Source organism: Pelobates fuscus, chromosome 6 (assembly GCF_036172605.1).
Source record: "Pelobates fuscus isolate aPelFus1 chromosome 6, aPelFus1.pri, whole genome shotgun sequence".
Taxonomy (NCBI): domain Eukaryota; kingdom Metazoa; phylum Chordata; class Amphibia; order Anura; family Pelobatidae; genus Pelobates; species Pelobates fuscus.
The window spans coordinates 208,286,757-208,308,089 of NC_086322.1; the positions used below are offsets into that span (position 1 = coordinate 208,286,757).

At 40.3% G+C, this 21,333-nt stretch overlaps 1 protein-coding gene across 1 annotated transcript in view; it reads right to left on the minus strand.

Moving 5' to 3' along the window:
- Positions 1–21,333, minus strand: part of MOB1B (MOB kinase activator 1B) — a 73,280-nt gene that overhangs the window by 2,693 nt on the left and 49,254 nt on the right. The window contains exons 2-5 of the mRNA XM_063458682.1: positions 14,514–14,680; positions 13,998–14,091; positions 1,437–1,570; positions 150–313 (exon numbers count right to left, since the gene is read on the minus strand). Of these exons, the coding sequence (XP_063314752.1) occupies positions 150–313; positions 1,437–1,570; positions 13,998–14,091; positions 14,514–14,680 (559 nt within the window). The remainder of the gene's footprint in view (positions 1–149; positions 314–1,436; positions 1,571–13,997; positions 14,092–14,513; positions 14,681–21,333) is intronic.

Genomic DNA, 21,333 nt, shown 5'->3' on the forward strand with positions numbered 1-21,333 from the left:
GTCTGGGAGGAGCTAATGCACTCCAGGCAACATAACCACTACAGCAGTAATATGTGTGTTGGCACTTGAAGAGTTCATTTTAATAAAAAAATCTTATAATATTTAACTCATTACCATATTTTCTGGGATTGAAAAGAGAATATCAGTACCTGAACAAAGAAAATAAAGTGCTTGAATGATGTATTAAGATGTGCCTCTTCCTGAAGCTGAATTACTGAATCAAAGTGCTGGTGGTAGATGTGAGCATAGACTCTGAAAAGACGCTTCAAGATAATCTTTGCCACAGACATGAAATTCTTTGGAAAAGGAACACCTTCACAATAAGGGAAGAAAACATTGCTGGTCAAAAAAATATTTTAAGACTCCGCTTGGAGAACATCTTGGGAGAGCTTGACGTCTACATAATACAGTCTCCCCTTACTTATATTTTAGCTAGCAAAATTAATAAATCATTTAAAAAAATAACAAAATAAATCACTGTCAATGTTTTCCCCTTGCATACATTATAGTGTGTGTACCTCCATCCCTGTATCTGATATATCGAGTGTGTACATGTATTTATGTGTGTATATTTTTCCTGACTTTATTCCATTAGCATGTACCACTATCAGTTTACCAAACTTTTTTCTTTAAATTGTGTCGGATTGTGTCTATATTTGTGTCTGCTAGTGTGCACACCTGTCAGTGGGTCGATGAGTATGTGAGTGCTTACCTGTGGAGATACAGGGCAAATGATCCAGGTAAGGGAGGTATAGCGCAAGTTGTGTAGGAAAGGACGAAACAAAGGGCAAGTGGTGTGGGAGGGCAGGGATATGGTAAATTAAGTGAAGAGCAGACATTTGGTGGTATAAATGGTGCAAATTACATATGGCAATATTATAGATTTAAATGACATGGTGGGCCAGGGATGGCAGACATGACACTTCAATAATTTTTTTAAATAGTAATGCACAGTGTGTATGATTGTCACATATAACTCCGCAACAGTGAAGCTCAAAGTCGGGAGAGGAGATCGAATTCCTGAAGTGTTTATTTATAGAGGTCTGTGACAAAGACCTGTGGCTAAACAGACAGTGGGTTCATTTTCGATGGACTGAAGGGAAAAGGCCAGAAGATTCAGATGTCAATTTCTAGAATGTGGGGAACACCGTAAAAGGTTCCGAGGTAGAGAAATAAAGGAGACTACCACAGTTTATCAGCTGCTGATTTATGGCTGAGGCACAATTTGGTTACACTTGTTCTAGAATGTGATATGAGTGGTAAAGAGCAACACATCTATGTTGTTAATAACCAACAATGTATCCACATTCCGATTAAGCAATTTCACTAAACTTACCTTTCAAATGCAATGTATTACTTTATCTCTGGGTCAACAAAGCAAAATCTGTATTACCATAAACACATTAACATTTGCAGTTGAAACATTTTAATTCTACCTATTTTGGAAGGGAAGAGTGTTTCATCATCAAGCTGGTCTTGTACCCAAGTCATCAGGTAATCAATGTATTTGGGAGCAGAGCACTTAATTGGTTTCTTAATGTTGGTTCCATCAGCCCAGTGATATTCATACCTGTAGGAATTAGAGACAACAGCTCTTTAACATGGGGTCTGGAACGTCTACGGCAGGGATCTCAAACTCTGGCCACCCAAATGTAATGCCATCTTAGGCCACCCAACTCCAGAATTCTTTAAGTGTATTAGTTCAGAAATATCTGGGTCTTGAGATGTCTGATCTACGGTGATTGAGGATTTCTGCCAAAATGCATATTTGAAAAAAAAAAACAATACAGTTAAGTTATAATAGTACAACAAAACTAACAGTCCAGCTTTTTTTGTGGACAATTGTTCTGGATGACTATCAAGTGATCAGTCGGCATGCAAAAGATTAAACTTTGTTAATTGCCTGATAATAAAAATTGCAATACACAGTTGCAAAATACTATATTTGAAAGTGGCATAAAACCTCTGTGTCATGCAACGTTGCAACAATTTGCCTCACACCAGGGTCCTTTCGGGAGCAAAGCCTCGTCATGCTGGCTGAAACGGCATATGGCTTCTCTAAAACTGCGGAAGCCGGATGCTGATCCTTTTGTTCATTCTTTGGTAGAAAACATCAAATAACCAAACATTCTTAACCAATAAACAAAACCTCTGTGCACAGCATATGCACTCTTGTTCCAGGCTGTCTAATAAAAGCTACCAGAGGTGGTGTTGCACCTCCAGTAGCAAGTTGCTATATCTTTCATATGGAAACACTGCACATACAGGGTTCTTGCACAATGATTACTTTAATGACAATGCTAAAGTGGAGGCTCACTCCTGGGATGTAATTGTGTTTGATGGGCTGTCAGTATATGGTGAGAAGTGTCAGAGTCCAGGCTGTATGGCATTAATAATATCCAGGTTTGAACAAGAGTACAAAAGGACAAACCGTCAAATGGATAGTATGTATGATGGACAGAGTGTGTGAGCAGTTTCTTGCCCAGCCAATTGGTTAATCAAACCCTTATACCTCTACTTCAAGTTTTTCTTACATTTTACACCTTCAACCAATACACTCAGTGCAATAATAGCATATTTGCATGAGAAAAAAAAACAAGATTAAAAGGTATAGAAAATACCCTCAGACGATTCCCAAGAGACTAAATTACTCCTCCTGCTTGTGGTGGAGCTTCCTCACGCCTGCCTGGAGCCTAATCTCACAACTTGCAGCACAAAAATATGCCGAGGCCTACGAACCTGCATTGATCCTCGGAAGGGAGAAACCACCAATCTTCCGGCCTGGACCTGCCAACGCTTGTGACATTTGAAGCGGCTGCTCCATTGCTTTAATATGATTGGCACCAGTGGTATTATCATCATTCTGAGGACACTATCACGAGATTCTTATTGGGCACTATGCCCTTCATGTATAATTTAAGCCTGTTGGATATGCAGTTCTGTTCTCCTAGTACAACTCACGCTAACCATGTTACTTATCTACATTTCTAGCCTACCCTATACGTCTAATAGCACTGATGTTTAGACGTGTTTGTTATGCTTGTTTAATTGAAAAAACACCAACAAAAAAGAGGCTGTCACTCAGGAGATGATGTCATTGTGCATTTTATTGCAATGTTGTTTTGTGATCATTTGTTATAACTCCATCTCTTTTTTCTGTACCATGACTCTTAATGCCTCAATAAAAGAAAGATTGACAAAAATAAATGTGTGGCAGATGGGGGCATTGGAAGGTTTTACATGTCATTGACCCTTACAGGGTTACTTCTGTTAACATTTTTAAAAGGTGTGGCTGAATAGCAAGCGACGGCCAGCTGACACAAAAAATTACCCTTGTGCTGTCAAGGATTTCTAACTATTAACAAAATCTGATTTATTTTAAATCCAGGCCTGGATCTTAAGCATCTGGGTCCAGATTTCAAACGCCCAGCAGCTTTTGTTTCGGCTAAAATGCAGACCAAATTCATGCCTGAATTGCAAAATGTAGACATTGTTGAACAACGTTAACAATGCAGTCCAACCATCCAGTGGCCTGTATGGGGACGGACTGTTTTGCCCCATTTGGACTTTAGTGAATTAACCTGTAAGATTAGAAATAATACACAAACACCATGTGTAAATCAAATGACGAAAATATATTAAAGGAGCACTATAGGGTCAGAATCACAAACATGTATTGCATCCTTACATATAGTAAAATCTTGTATTCAAGTCTGCAACTGCTGGCTCTGCCTCTGTCTGCCTGAGACCTGCCAACTGTCTGGTGACATAATCAGAAATGGTAGCCTGATCCAATCACAGTGCTTCCCCATAGGATTGGCTAAGACTGACAAAGAGGCAGATCAGGGGCAGAGCCAGCATGATTCAAACACAGCCCTGGCCAATCAGCATCTCCTCATAGAGATGAATTGAATCAATGCATCTCTATGAGGAAAGGTCAGTGTCTGCATGAAGAAAAGACAGTGTTTACAGTAAAAAGCCTGAAGGGAATGATTCTGCTCACTAGAACAAATGCAGTAACCTGTATCTGTTCTGGTTACTGTAGTGTTTAATCAGCAGTAAAATAAATAGATCCAATAAAAAGTGGACATTTTAGCATGGTCCGGTAAATCTAGAAGCAGACGAGTTTAAATCAAATTAGCAAATCACCTCTTGACAAACGAGGGCAAAAAGCCCTTGTTATTGTGGCTTTTTCTCAGACATCTCTTTTCATTAAACAGTTTCTTTATAACATTATTAATAATTATAATAAGAAACATAATTTGTATTATTTAGATTATTAAGACATGCAGTGCTATTACAGCTTGTACATTTATTCGACCTCTGAAAATGGATGCTAATTTGTAAATGCTGAATCCCAGGAAGACGTAATGTAATCATCTCATAAAATGACTTCCTCTGGGTATGAGATTAACATTAACATAACTCTAGAGGATTGCTCCTTTTATCCAGAAAGAGAAAGAACAGCTTGATGTATTTTACAATATATTGAACACTTTACCTTGGAAACAATAGTTCATTGGCTAAAATTACAAAAAAATAAAAAAAAATAAAAAAAATAAAAACTTGAAAATCTAAATTTTATTTTTCAAATAAAAATTGGACATATTTTTTTTATCTAGGATATATAAAGAATTTACATGGTTGTAAGATGAACATCATATGCATAGTGTATGTTTGCTAATTTCAGCAGCCAATTGGTATTCCCTTCTCCAGATAGGTATTTGCCAAACCATTTGGAGCTCTAAATAGATAAATTCTACAATTCCATTCTAGAATCCAATAGAACCTCCATTTCTTAATCTACCATTTGTGAGTCATTTACAAACTGAATGCTGTCCTGATGAAGAATCCCCTCACCATCCATGCTCCAAATATTCAGTTTCAATACCATACAGTCTTGGGAACACAGATATTGTTCCCTACCAAATTCCACAAATGTGAGTTCTCTACTTGCGAATAATTATACTATATAAAAGGGTATGTTGAGATAAATAAGAAGATGGATAAGACAAGTCTTGTGGAAAGCACACACTTACTCTTTAACCACTAGATGGCGATAGAGTTACCCAAACTCTTCAGTATAGTTTAGATTGGCTAGACATAGATAGGCTGGACTGTACTATGCTCAGGGACGTATTAGCCGCGAGGCAAACAAGGCATTTGCTTTGGGCGGCATTTTCCAGGGGGCGGCAAAAAAAGCCGCCCCCAAATGCCCAGGGAAAATGTCTTGTTAGCCTTGCGGCCCAGGGCAAATGTCTTGTTAGCCTTGCGGCTTCTGGAAATATTTTATTGTATCTTTTCATGTGACAACACTGAAGAAATGACACTCTGCTACAATGTAAAGTAGTAAGTGTACAGCCTGTACAACAGAGTAAATTTGCTGTCCCCTCAAAATAACACGGCCATTAACCGTTGGAAACAAAAGTGAGTACACCTCTAAGTGGAAATGTCCAAATTGGGCCCAAAATGTCAATATTTTGTGTGGCCACCATTATTTTCCAGCACTGCCTTAACCCTCATGGGCACGGAGTTCACCAGAGCTTCACAGGTTGCCACTGGAGTGACAACATCATTGAGCTGGTGGATGTTAGAGACCTTGCTCGGAGGTTTATTTGGGGTCATTATCATGTTGGAATACTGCCCTGTGGCCCAGTCTCCAAAGGGAGGACCATGCTCTGCTTCAGTATGTCACAGTACATTTTGGCATTAATGGTTCCCTCAATGAACTGTAGCTCCCCAGTGCCGGCAGCATTCATGCAGGCCCAGACCATGACACTCCCACCACCATGCTTGACACTTGTCTTTGTACTTCTCACCTGGTTGCCGCCACACACGCTAAACACCATCTGAACCAAATACGTTTATCTTGGTCTCATCAGACCACAAGACATGGTTTCAGTAATCCATGTCCTAAATTCGCTTGTCTTCAGCAAACTGATCATCTTTAGAAGAAGCTTCCTTCTGGGACGACAGCCATGCATGCCAATTTGATGCAGTGTGCAGCGTATGGTCTGAGCTGGCCCCCACCCCTTCAACCTCTGCAGCAATGCGGGAAGCACTCAAACGTCTATTTCCCAAAGACTATTTCTGGATATAATGCTGAGCACATGCACTCAATTTCTTTGGTGGACCATGGCAAGGCCTGTTCTGAGTGGAACCTGTCCTGTGAAACCGCTGTGTGGTCTTGCACACTGTGCTGCAGCTCAATGTCAGGGTCTTGACAATCTTCTTATAGCCTAGGCCAGTGATGGCGAACCGGTGGCACGCCGAGCCCTCTCTGTGGGCATGCTGGTGGCGCCAGTCGAAAGCAATGCAGAGTAGGCATCTGCCTGCCCAAAACGACAGGCGCCTACTCTGCTTTCATGTCGGGAGAACCTGAAGGCAGGGGGAGGGATCTGGGAAGCAACTTCCCATGGCAACGCTCCACACAGAATTGCGCAGGAGGACAGGAGAGCTCAAATCAGGAACATACTTACCACCACCGGACCAACAAGGCTGGCTGTGTCACCACCTTCTTCACCAAAGGTAAGAAGAAGGGAGGGGGGGGATAAAGATGTGATTTTTTTTTTTTTTAAATGTATCTTTACCAACCCCCCCCACACACACACACAGCACTCCTGCCGCCCACACAGCTCCCCTACCCCTCACACACTCAGCACCCCTAACCACCCCACACACACAGCACCCCTCCGACACACAGCACCCCGCACACACAAACACATACACATACACTGCACCCCTCAATGCAGTATGTGTGTGTGCATTCAGCAGTCTGTCTGTATGTGTATTCAGCAGTCTGTCTGTATGTGTATTCAGCAGTCTGTCTGTATGTGTGTGTGTGTGTATTCAGTGGACTGTATGCAGGTATTCAGCAAACTGTGTGAATGTATGCAGCAGACTGTGTGTATGTGTTGGTGTGTGAATGTGTTCAGCAGTTTGTATGTATGTACTGCATTTGTTGGAGATCCTAATAAAAAATAAGCTTAATTTTATCTATTTATAACATTATTTAGAATTTGTATTATTGAACGCTCTGTTGTTGTGTACTTCTTTTAAAACAAAAGATGTTAATTAGTTCGGACAACTGTACGAGTTGTTTTTTCTAAACTTAAACCTCAGTATTTAGGTTTAATTTTCGTGTTGGCACTTTGAGGAAAAAAAGAATTGGCATTAATGCGGTTTGGGCACTTGGGCATCACCAGCCTAGGCCATCTTTATGTAGAGCAACAATTCTTTTTTTCAGATCCTCAGAGAGTTCTTTGCCATGAGGTGCCATGTTAAACTTCCAGTGACCAGTATGAGAGAGTGTGAGAGCGATAAAACCAAATTGAACACACATGACACCGGGGAGGGAAAATGTCTAATTGGGCCCAATTCGAACATTTCCACTTAGGGGTGTACTCACTTTTGTTGCCAACGGTTTGGACATTAATGGCTGTGTGTTGAGTTATTTTGAGGGGACAGCAAATTTACACTGTTATACAGGCTGTACATTTACTACTTTACATTGTAGCAGAGTGTCATTTCTTCAGTGTTGACACATGAAAAGATATAACAAAATATTTACAAAAATGTGAGGGCTGTACTCACTTTAGTGAGATACTGTATATATGTGGTGGAAGCACAATGATATAGAGCGGTTTTGTGTGAAACAATCTTTTTCTGACGAAACAGAGATTATGAACAACTATACATTCTTAAACCTCCAAGATATATGCACAAGCTCTTAGGAGATAATGACAACATCAACAACATAAATCTATATTTCATACAGCCATTTGGGTCTTGCAGCCTCACTCCACTCAAGACAAACCATTTCTTGTAGCCTTCAACCCTTAACCTCACCACTATATACAGTGTTGTCCAACTGGACCACCACTGATAACGAGTTTTTTTCATTATTTCTCACAGTATCAGCCCAGTGGCCAACACCACCAGAATTTGAGGTGGGTGTGGCTCTGTTCCACAGTGAGCAAACAACCTTTTGTTCTTTCTCTCACTACTCACAGAAATCTCAATATGTTAAAAAAAAGCAACGGTGCATCTTACCGTTACGCACCTTGGCACAATATGAAGCTATACCTTACGGCAGATGGGTTTGTCTGTCTTTTGGAAAATATTATTCTAAGTGCTTAATTTAAAGTATCAAATGCTCCTTCTCTATAAAACTGTGTCAAAACCATTTAATTTAGATGCATTAATCTGGGTTATATTTACAAAGCCTACGAAATTACTAAATTAAAGGGACACTGTAAGCACCCAGACAACTTTAGCTCATTGAAGTCGTCTGGGTGCAATGTCCCATGTCCCCTAACCCTACAGTGGTAATTATTGCAGTTTCTGAGAAACTGCAATAATTACCTCTGAGTATTAACTTCTCCTCTAGTGACTGTCTACCAGACAGCCACTAGAGGGACTTCCGGAATCGAAACGGACCTTTGGTCTGTTATCTGATACTGGACGTTCTCACACTCTGCATGAGGACCTCCAGCGTCGCATGCACATTAGGTGTCCCCCGCCAACATTAAAAGGAGCATGGGTGCAGCTTGACCCAGCGCCGAGGGACATCGGCGCTGGACTCAGGTAGTGACTGAAGGGGTTTTAACCCCTTTGGCACTGCAGGATTGGGGTCACAAGGGAGGAGGGCCCTGCAGGAGCCTATAGTGCCAGGAAAACGGGTTTGTTTTGCCAGCACTATAGAATAACTTTAACTGCATGATTTGCCAGCAGGTACCATGTTTAACCCCTTTAACCCCTTAAGGACCAATCTTCTTCATGTCATGTGTCCTTAAGGGGTTAAATAACTAAATATAATTGGAGTAAGAGGATTACAGCATACAGCCTGAATTTAAATTGTGGATGCAAGTGGAGGATGAATGGAGACCACTATTCAATAAACCCCTTTTTATGTTTTTACCAATGCAATCAGGGAGAATACTGCTGTTTAAATGGGAAAAGTCTTCATTGAAAGTCGAAAAGGTACTGCGTAACCCCCGCTCTAAAACGGCCTTCCTGACAAATTATGGAATATGGTCTTTGCACTTACCGCATGTCTCCATCTACCCTCTGACACCAATACCCAAAGTAGTAATTTTTGCTACCTAAAACTTCAGTGGTGATAAAAATAATTCATGACATATATGTTGCCGACCTCGCTTTCAGCTGCAGGACTAGGATGACATATAATGATCAACTAACTTTCACATTGCCTTTAATGTGTGTGGCAAGATAATCATTTGGAAAGCTTATTAAATCAAGGTCATAGTGTGATAAAAACTTAGTAGCTGCAACAGTTTTGCAAATGTCTTATTTTTTGTTGTTGTTTTTGAGCAAGACATGCATGCAGGAATTTACAGCAGGTAGGATATATGATCATTTTCCCTAAATTGTAATATTGCCAAACTTTTCTTTTTAGAATGCAACTTTGTAGCATATTCTTAGACCGTCTTTCGAGAATCTACAAGCATTCTAGTGTATGGTTTCTTTACAATTCTGAGCTGCATATCTAGTCAAAACAGATTAATCTCAAGTCTAACTTCAAGTCTGGTGTCACTGGTTGATCAAGATAAATGAATCCTTCCAAATTGTGTAACTCAGCTGTTGTGGCTTCTTTGCAGCAAATTACAAAATCCACATCATGTGACAAAACATTCGCTCAAGTCATGGAATGCCATTCAGCCTCACCCACATCTAGCATGTCTGATACTATTTCATATATTATATATATCTATGCTTTTAAAAGGAATGTGCATTTGATCGCATGCCTGCTGACCCTCCAAACATTTATAGATGAGCATAGATGTGTGAATCTCAATTTCTTCAGCCTTCTCAGAGTCCAATGCTGAGGGATATTTTTCAGGCACGGTTACTCACTAAACTAAGAATTCTAGATTAATTTCAAATTAAAGGCCATAATATTCAAACTAGAAAAATTCAGCTATGCTTCCAGCTCAGCTACAGCTGTCTTAAAATTTGAAATCTACTCGGGAATCTCGCTTTAGTGAAGAAATGTGTTCTGAAAAGGTGACTGTTAAATTCAATTCTCATTTTGATTATATATATTAAAGTGATTCAATTTAAACTGTAATTTCTATTTCAGCTTTCTTTGTAGTAAATGCAGTCAAGGTTTCGCAGAGATTTCCATTTCGGTTAACTGCCAAATTTATAGCGCAGGGAAAATTTCTCCACTTCTCTATTGGAAAAAGTAGTTAAAAAAATTCAGATTTCTGTTGCTTCCGTGAAAAAATAAGGCATATTCAAAAAGGATAGTAAAGAAGCAAAAATAAAAAATATAGGAAAAAGCATGACATATATGTTATATATTTTCTGAAAATTAGAAACGAAAGTGTTCGTGGCAATGATATCTTCCTATTTTATCCATCGTCTTGATGAACTGTGCTAGCAAGAACACACATGTAGGAGTTCAGTTGTATGTGGTCTATGCAGTAAAACCCTTACACTATACCAAATATCACTGCCCTGCTCTAACACTAACCATTAATACCTACACTACCCTACCCTAAAACGAACAATAGAACCCTACAAGACTAATCTTGAACTCTTGAAACTGCTTTACTGAATGTGCAATTTGGAAATAGATTGTAATCACTTTATCATATTTCAACCCAAATTCCTTTAGGTTCCTCAGCAATGACACACAGTTTCAAAGCATTGCTACTGCGCGAGTTAGAACCCTAACTTCCAATGACCAATCATGGACTGCAGCTTTATATCTTTTTGGCACTCTGGTCGGGTGTGACCATACACCTGACATAAAACTAGGCTTTATAAATGTTGTGAAATCAAGTGAAACATAATAATTCAAATATCTCATTTAAATGATCATGCTTGTACATACAGACACACAATTTTATCCAGATATTACAGTTTTACTAGGGTACAAGATAATGGCTGCCTATAGTCATCCAACCCCATCACTGCTAACTTGATGTATGAGCGAATACAAGCAACTACAGCCCCCAGACTGAGACAGCTGCCAGTGGAAGGTTGTGTCCATTTGTAATGACTGGAGAAGAACAAATGTTTAAAAAAACTAAACAAAAGGTTGGGCATCACAAGTATTACATTTCATAAACCAGCAATCCTAATTCTCTGCACTAAACACAGTTACACACCTGTCCATATTATTTCTGGATGTAAGAGGTGTGAATGATGTTCTAGCAATGCACCATTTCTCTTTTTGCATGTTTGTCTTGACAGTTGCTGTTTTGTGTCACTGTAATGGTATAAACTCTTAGCAGCAGCGGTTATTAAAGGAAAGTATCAGAGTGGCCAATGTAAAGAGCAAACCATGTGTGAAGGAATAAGTATATGGTTTCCCAAAAACAATCCACGACTTGGACTGTGCTTTATTAAAGGGTTATTCCAACCACCATGACCACTTCAATAATCTGAAGTTGTCATGGTGGTAGGAGTATATATGTTGAGTGTTTTTGTTTGCAACACTCTACATACGAGTGACCTGTAACTGTTTGCCGAGTGTGTAACGCGTTGTGGATTTATTTATTTTTTATTCTGTTTTTAGCCTGATTACAATAAATAAGCTATGGTTCACTTCAGTATTATACCAGTTAGTCTTTTTTTGCTTTATTTTTTGTGTACCTTCATTTTGTTCCTGGCACACGATATGAAGAACACTCCCTTAGAATTTGGGCACATAAGCCTTGGTTGGGATTGTACCATCCACACTGAGTATGTTATTGGTCCATAGAGATGTCCCGAACAGTTCGCTGGGAACTGTTCGCCGACGAACATAGCTTGCTCGTGGCGAACGCGGCGGGCGAACATATGCGATGTTCGGTCCGCCCCTATTCGTCATGGAGGTGGGAGGGTCTGGGAGGGAGGGTCTGCTGCTGATTGGCTGGAATGTGTCTGCTGACTGTGAGGTACAGGGTCAAAGTTTACTCAATGATGACGAATAGGGGGCGGACCGAACATTGCATATGCTCGCCCGCCGCAAACACGCTATGTTCGCCGGCGAACAGTTCCCAGCGAACGGTTCGGGACATCTCTATTGGTCCATTATTGGTGTTAGTACATTTTCACCTTTCTTTTAATATATACAATTACAGAGAACACTATATACTTTTACTTTTCTTTCCATATACATCTATGCTGCTAAGAAAATTGTGAGTCGGATATATCCTTAGGGCGTTATGCCCTGTTTGTGAGTGTATCTCATATTTTTGGTTTGCACAATATGCAGTTTATATTTACAATATTGCATTATTGAAGTCTTGTTGTGTCATTTCATATCCTGCACCAAGAAAACATCCATATCCACTAGCGGAATTATACCACTATACACCGCTTTTACTGGAGCTTGTATGAAAGCTCCATAACATTTCTGAGAAATACTACACTATTGGTCCATTTATTTCCACATTTTACATGAACCCATATACATGGATCAAGCCACATAGGAATTACAGCTATTTGTAGAAAATTTGGACTGCATTTTATCATTTTATACCTATTTACTGTATATTGGGGCAGGGCATGCTTCTGTATGTTTTAATGTCAATTCTGTGCATATTTTGTGTCTGTTGCCAGTGCACACAGTGCAGAGAGAGTGCCTGCAAGGGGAAGATAGCGTCCCCTCTCTCCCACTGTGTGCCCTCTCCCACCTCCCACTGTTTCTTTTATTTATCAGAATCTTCTCCCTCCGACTCAGATAGTGCGCATGGACAAGGAGAAGCATTTGATTAGACCCTGTGACATCAGATAGAGGAGCATGAATCAGTGCCGGGAGCTTTACCCAGCTCTGGCTTGCAGGTAAGTTTTAACACTATTTTGTTTTAATTTTCAAGGTAGCGACCTAACACCAATGCCCAATAGGGAATTGCAAGCCTAAAAGGCTAACAGCAGCAAAGGGTTAGGGTAACCCTTGAATGCTTCCTTTAGTGAAATGTGGCTTCCCAATTGCTCAATCAGGTCAGGTGAATGTATAGTATGCTCACTGTATTCTAGAGAGTTGGGAAGAACACTATGCAGGCTGCCAGGAACTATACACCTCTAGAACACTCACACTTTAGGAGAATTTAGAGTTCCAGCCAATAGAGGGGCTAAAGTCAAGTTTATCTAGTGTTATGTGAGATTCCCCCACCTCTCCAATGGTCACTAGAGATTACCTGCAGGTCATTAGTCCAGAGTCTCAGATTAAATGTTTAAATCATAAATGCCTTCCTAGTCTTTAGTTTACATATATAAATGCTCTAACATTAAAGTTAATCCTTGTTAATCACTAGAACTAGACAAAACTATTATTTGTGAGATTCCAAGTGTCGTCTACAGACACATAAGTGGAGTTAAATTACTACTGTCTACAAAATAACAAGTCAAAACATTAAAGGAACGCTCCAATTTAAAAGCTAAAAATATAATATACAGTCATGGGAAAAAGAAAGTACACCATCCTTCCACGGCAGTCGGCAGCCTCCTCTGGAGTCGGTCCAACCTAATTCGGCCAGCACCGTGTGTGCAGAAAATTTCCCGATAGGAAAACATAAATGCTTTCTTATAGATGCTTTAATCAGGTTAATTGGTTGATGCAACAGCAAGCCCCTCCATTGGCTTTCAGTATGACAACCACCAGATGAGGAAACATTGCTCTTACTCAAAACTAGCAATGTTTTACATTTCAGGGTTAAACTTACATGGCCACTATATGAATTATCCAGGGTGACTTCAGCGGTCCTTTAAGGACACAAAGGCAATGGGTGACACTACTTTGTAATACAAATCAAGCATTTAGGCTGTGCCTTCTAGTATCTCTTTAAAACCTGTGTTACCACTAAAGTCCAAGGATAATGTGAGCATGACACTCTCAGAACATCTTTTTCTGCAGTAAAACATTTCTGGTGTGGCAAAACATATTTTACTCAACATGAAAAAGAACAGCACATGGAGCTCATTGTAACATTTATAGACATCTATTCTTAAAGGAGCAAGACAAAAAAAAAAAGTTTTCATACTTTGGTCCAGCAGACATTACTGGGCAGCTCTCCTCCGTGCAGAAATCGGTAATTGTTCCATACAACATATTGATCTGGTTGAAGAAATCCACAGCTATAAAGTGAAAATAAGTCATTAGTGATAAAAATGAACCTTGTAAAAATGAAATCACAAACAGTTAACAAATCACCTGGCCCATATGTCATTAAGATTCAGGATAATCCCAATTCTTCAGAACACTTTGTGAAGTGTGATCTATGTGTCTACACAGAATGTTGTATTATAAGAGGTCTCCCAGGGCTGCCCTTTCGAATATCCATCAGATAACTACTGGGAACTGTCAAGTAACCTATCTTTACAAACAATTTCACGTGACTCTAAAATTTATACTTAGCACGGTTGTGCAAGATGTAAACTATATCAGGATATACATTTTGATTAAGTTTCTAGCAATTTTCTCTAAATTGAGAACCTGTCTCTTTTGCATGATAGTTACACTTTATTTATACTTTGTATCAAAACTTAAGAATACTTACTATTTACAGCCACCCACTCATTAAGATCTTCTCCCTCTGGCAGCATAACAGCCATGCGCAAATTTCCGCTGCCCAGGGTGGCTTCTGCATGTTTGAGCAGCTCATACTGGTGTGAACCCTCTGGAATACTCTTTTTTGGCTTGAAGGTTTTAGAAGAGCGACTGCCACTATAGAAAGAAAAAAATAAAAAATAAAATAAAATATATCTATATCTATATCTATATCTATATCTATATCTATATATATTTCAGATAAAGTTATGAACCACGTTTTATAAATTGGAAAAATAGAAATAGAACCAGTCATCAAACTGTCATAGAAACAAAAAGATTAAAGAGCATCAAATACATAGATTTAGTGGCATACCAAAAATTAATATGTACCTTACTGTGCACACAAAACATACAAAATAACAATGTAGGTGCGCACACAAAGGGGAAATAAATAAGGGAAATGTGACATTGTAAAAGAAGCTTCATGTTCCGTATATGATCCACTTCATCAAGTTGCTGTACACTTCTCACTATGCCATCATCTTATTACATCATGATAAAAAGTAACTTTTTGGTAAATTTAAAAAAAAAATGTGCAGAATCAATTTTACACAATTACTGTTGGAAAAAAAATTGTTTAGCTATGCAATGCTTAGTAAATATTACCCTAGACATATAGAGCTATACATTTTATGTTACAGGGCATCAGTCTCGTGTCCTGCTTTCTACTTCTGTATTTCTTATTATGTAGCTAAAGTATTACTGTAAACATAGCTTGAATGACCAAATGGTCAGTAGGCCTGATTATAATACAAGATACTCATGCTTTGAAAGCGTTAAACTCGCATTTGTAAACATACAATTTTTTTCTGTTCTTGTGTTCATGCACCCCGACACCAGCTTGCACTATTGTGCAAAAACATAGCATTCTTTCTGACCCCTGCCATTTTTTATTGGGTTCCTAAATCTCATACTGTCACTTGTATTCGTGAACAGGAGACTAACAGCATTTGGAAATGTTATATGAAAAATTATACTTTTGGTTCGGAGACTCCCATGATTGGTTAATGTTGCCGTTGATGTATACACCCCTAGATAAACTGTGTTTTATATATACGATGTACTAGGCATTAAACATTTGAATGCTTCTTGATCCTACATCTGAGTGGTGTGAGTATTCCCAGCAGCTGATTATAGAGATGAAGGAAAGCAAAAGTCCATGGCAGCATAATGGTTTCCAGCCTAACAATTGCTTATTCATATTAAAGTATAAGTAAAACTCTGTGAAACACCAGGAAGCGTCTCTAGTCTGGAAGACAGCCACCAGAGGAGGGGTAGAGTTGGCAATTACATTAAATGAAAAGGACTTGGGAACAATTATAGATGAGAAACTAGGTCACAATATGCTGTTCTGCCATTGCAAAAGCCAGTAAGGTGCTTTTATCTATTTAACCCCTTAAGGACACATGACATGTGTGACATGTCATGATTCCCTTTTATTCCAGAAGTTTGGTCCTTAAGGGGTTAAATATAATTTTGCATCTTTACAAATCAATGGTAAGACTCCAACTTGAATATGTAATACAATTTTGGGCACCAGTTTTAAAGAAGGATATTGCAGAACTAGAAAAAGCGCAGAGACAAGCTACAAAAGTAGTAAGGATGACGAAAAACATTAGTTATGAGGAGAGGCTAGAAAAACTGGAATTGTTTTCTTTAGAAAAAGGAGTCTCAGAGTGGATATGGATTGCACTATGCAAATATATACACAGAGTCACTACTAACAGTGCAAACCTGTTCACTAGCAGGAATATACAACAGACAAGAGGTCACCCATTGAGTTTGGAAGAAAGAAGAACAAGAAAGATGTGGAATTCTCTACCTAAAGAGGTTGGGCTATCAGATTCTATAGATTAAAAAAAAAAAAAAGAGGTGAAGTGCTCTGGGTGCATATAGTGTTCCTTTAATGGATTGAGGGAGGGGCTGGCGGGGAGGATGCAGATTGAATTCAGGCCTGTGGCGTGAAGTAGATGAAGGGACTTGGTGGAATGCTTGCTACACTATGGTACTTTAAGTTACGCTCCAATTGCTGTACTATGGATCTCTATAGGCCGACATACCGTCACCTGGCTTATTGATGAATGTGGGTCTTGGGGAGAGTTACTAGTGTACTGTAATCTATCCCTATCCCAAATGTCATTTCCTACCCATCTTTGTTCAAAAAAGGTATAAGAAGACAAAAATAAAGATTGTCAAAAAGAGTACATAAATCATTTTTGTACAGCTCTACAATCAATTGCCCAGCCAGAAGAACTCCAGCCAAAGACAATGCACAATGTAAATTTGCAAGTACTGTATTTCAATAGCAACTAGGCCTCTGTATGATTAAGGTGATATATCCAACGAGGATATTTGAGGAAAGCATGATTGTCAAAATGAACATTGACAGAATGTTCTGAAATGTATAGAGGGATTGGATGAAAGCAGGATAACCTGAAATATACAGATTGGTCTAGTGGATAAAGAGGACTGGAGTGGCTCAACAAATATAAAGATTGTTTTAAATTTTGTTTAGTAAAGTTAGAAATGGACACGTTGTCTTTGTAGATAGAGGAATCTGGAGTTTCGACCCAGAGACATTTCAGTTGGCAGAGTGGTTTTAAATAGAGAATAATATGAAATATACAAGCAAGGGACCAAGGTAAAGCCCAACCCACTGATGGGGCTGGCAAACCAAGTGAGCAGAGCTGGAGCCTATAGTATAATAGAGATAACATTTTCATTATGTGCCAGCACAGTTTGCACAACAACATAATCTGCTCTTTCTTCAAGAACCTTCCCAAAATATTTATGATAAACCTATCTCAGAAGTGTAAGTGTAGGTTCTAAAGCTTTTCTCCAAGCTTAGCAAACATGGTTGTTGCAAAGAAATAATTTATTTACTGGTATAATACAAGTTCATTATACTCCAAGTTTAAAGGCTTAATCTTGCTTAACTAGCATAGACATTGTAGCCATAAATTATTGTCAGAACATGACAGTGTTCCTTATGAGGCAGATGAATCCTCCGGTCATAGGCTGCAAGGTTTAAAATACAAAACAAGACACAGCATTCCTCTCAATTTCACTCACTAGGAGAACTAATTATTGTTTTTACTGAATATCTAATGGCAAGTGTAGGAGGGAGTGATGCACTGAAGCCCCATAAATAGCTATAATTTAGCAGATGTTCCTTCATTGACAATATAATATTAAGCTATGCTGGACCATGTTTGGCGTGCTTGCCATCTTGGTATTTTGTAAGATACATTATCATTATATGCCATTTTGTACAGGAGTTCTTTAATGTTTCTATTTTGTTTTGGGGTGGACCCAGTGTAAAGTATGAGCATGGTATTAGCATGGTGATGAGTTCTTAATTTTAGTGACCCACTCTTCAAAGGTTATAGAATACATAACATTAAAAAACTCCGCTAAATGTTTTACCGTGTTTCCCCGAAAAAAAAGACAGGGTCTTATATTAATTTTTGCTCAAAAAAAACACACTAGGGCTTATTTTCAGGGGATGTCTTTTTTTTTTTTGACAGTTTTTTATTCAACTTTTCAAGTCCGTGTTGGGATATAGAAAGGATGAAAGGTTTGGAGGGATACAATCAAAAAATGCAGGTGTGATCAAGTTTTGCTTTTTTTTTTTTTTTAATTCTTTATTTTATTTGTGCTTGAAGTGACAATAGTAGTGCAAGGCCACAACAGCCCTCGCAAGCATAACAGTAGCAATACAATTTGTGGCAGAGTAGACAGCACATTTTTTATGTATAATGTGAGACTATTAAACTTTATGACATCCATAACGAATGGTAAAATGCTGGAACATAAGGTTAACAAATCATGGTATTTCAGAAACTTGTTAGTAATATTACAAGAGCCAATATATGTAGTGAACGAGTTATGGTGCATTATTAGGCTATCGTTAGAGATGATTAAGCCAGACTAGTTATGTATACTCTCTGATATAATACGCTCGTGGTTGTGCTCCTAAAAGTAAGCTATGTACAAGTATAAGGTCGACAGCCACGCGAGCCAGTTGCAATGGATGTGATCAGAAGCAAGCTGTCCAGAAGCACAGCGCATTAAAAGGTTAGGACATTCAGGATTGTAATGGGCTAATAACATTTAGACATAACGCTCATAATCACAAATGGTTAAAGAGGAGTGCTGGGTCATAAACATTGCCCCATATGGGTCAAGAGGTCTGGGGAGAGGGAGGCCTGTATTGAGGGGGGTATTCAACCTATGCCCACTGGTCCACAAAGCCTGCCCAGGAGTATGGGAAGAATCTGGGTCCCCTCTAAGCTACCCCACCAGACCCAGTCTCTAGTGCAGTCCCGTAGTTGTTTCTCGCTTGTCTGTTCGCCTCCCACGGTCTGGACGGAGTCTCGGGTCTTCTCTGCATGAGGCTGGGATTGTCGTCGAGTAGTGAGTGAGCCGTGCCTGGGGGTACGTCCTCGGACGGATCGAGATCCAGGTGGGTGCTGGGAGACCTTGCCGTGTTGCTCGCTTGTGGTACCTTGTCTGGGCCATGTATGTGGGTGACCCGGCAGTGGGTTAGGTCGCTGTGCAGCTTGCGGTCTCTGCCGGTGTCTGGCTCTAAGTGTCCCCTTCCTCCTTCGCGGTGCCTGTCTGCTGTCGAGGCGTTGGGCCTCTGGTCGACTGGTTAGTCGCCGTTTCCGCTCTGGGAGGTTGGCCCCGTGTGGTGGGGCAGGTTGGTGTAGCCTGCGTTCCAGCTCCCTCCAGAGCTTCGCAAAGTGCCTGTTCAGCCTTGCTTGAAACTTGTATGTAGCTTCGATGGGGCACTTGGTGTCTGTAGCGTCGGCCATCTTGGATGAAGCTGCGCTCTCATGCTTTGTCCCCGAGGCGGCCTGTAATATTTCCGCACTCCTAAGGTAGTCTCCGCTGGGTGGACCGGGATCTCCCCCACCGGTCCATAGGGGGGGGTGACGGGGCTTGCTCGTGGTATGTGCATCGTCAGATTGTCTCCGAGTTGGGTGAGCGGCCGCCTCACCCACCCGTCGTGTGCTAGGCCGCACTATCGGACCCGGTGTCAGCGGGTCTTGAGCGGGTCTCTCAGCTTCCCAATGCCCATCCACTGTAGCGAGGGGTTTACAAGTGTGTGGTACAGCTTTTTGTTTCTGCAGATGCAGCATTATGTCGCTTAGTTTGCCAGAGTTAATCAGGAGCTTTTGAAAAACACGTCTGGTCGCCATGATGGTTAGGCCCCGCCCCCCCAAGTTTTGCTTTTTTACAGTACAGTTCTTCTAACGATGTTGGATAATATTAACTGTTTACCTCATCCATGAGGTGTCTCAATGGCAAACAAACAATCTATACTTCACATGTTGTTATACCTTTGTGAATTCCTCTGTACCTTGTGGTGCGGTAAGAAGGGGGGTGGAGGAGGGGGAAAGGGTGTGGATGGGTGAGGGAGGGGTTATCTTATGTAAACAAGTGGGTTTAATCTTGTCTATATGTTTTACATCTACCTGGTGTGTGTTGATGAAGTATGCTTTTTCTGTTCTCCCCTGTGTCTCTTTTCTCTCAGGGTAGCCACTTGCGGTCTACTTTGACAGTTAGTTCTACTCGACTCCAGCTATCTGATGTTTCACCGTGTTCCAGTACTTTTCCCAGATTCGGCCCACCTCTATAGTTGCCCGTCTTAACCCAAGCTGTTGGGCCGCCATGTGTTCATATTCCCAATTCGTTCGGATTTGGGTAACCAGCCTGGTTTTTGTGGGGACTACATGTGATTTCCAGGTTTTTGCTATGAGATTGCATGCAGATATTATCGTGTGGAATAGGAGTTTGGTGTGGACTTTGGATATGCCCTCTGGCCATATGTACAAGAGGCATGTTGCTGGGGTTAAAGTCAGCTTCATGGGTAGTAGGTGATCAATGATTTCGCTCACCACGGTCCAGTAAGGTTGAATGTCTTTGCACGTCCACCACATATGCAATAGCGAACCTCTGTCTAAGTTGCATCGCCAGCATTGGGTAGAAGTGACAGGGAATATGTTTGCCAGCCTTGTTGGGACCAAATACCATCCATACTGTAGTTTTCTTATTTGCAAGCGGTGTTGCCTTTATGAATTGTGAAGGCTCTGGACCACTGGTGCTCTGAAAAAGTACATCCTAGGTCCTTGTGCCATGCTTGTATGAAAGTGTCTGTGGAGGTATGTGTGCCTGCTATTAACGCTCCATATACCATTGAGAGGGTTCGTTTGTGTGGTTTGCCTTTGAGGCACCATGTGTCATATCTGGAAATCATGGATGACGGTGGGGCCGTGTTGGCTGTTGTAGAGATTTGAGTTGTAAGTATGAGAAAAGTGCTTTATTTGGTACTTTGTTTGTATGTCCGAGAATTGTTTCAGAGAGGTCCAATTGTACACGTTGTGTATATGTGTGCACCCTGCTTTCGTCCAAGTCCGATAATCAAATGTTTGGTTCCTCAGATATATGCTGTACATTGTCGAGGCTAGTGATGTTATCCTTAAGCCGCTAAGGTGCGCCCTGCATGTGTCCCATGTATGCATCAGTAGCTTAGTGGTCTCTAGCATATGAGGTGTTGCTGGTCTTTGGTGTTTTGGTACCCAAAATAGGTGGTGCATCCCTGCCCTGCATGACCAATGGGATTCAATAGCTACCCATTGCGGTGGTTTATCCGCCCTATGTGCCGTGGCTACCGTGTATAGAAGCGCGGCCTTGTAATATAATTTAATGTCCTGGAAGCTCATGCCCCCTTCTGTGTTGGTTTCTTGATTGTGGAGAGTGCA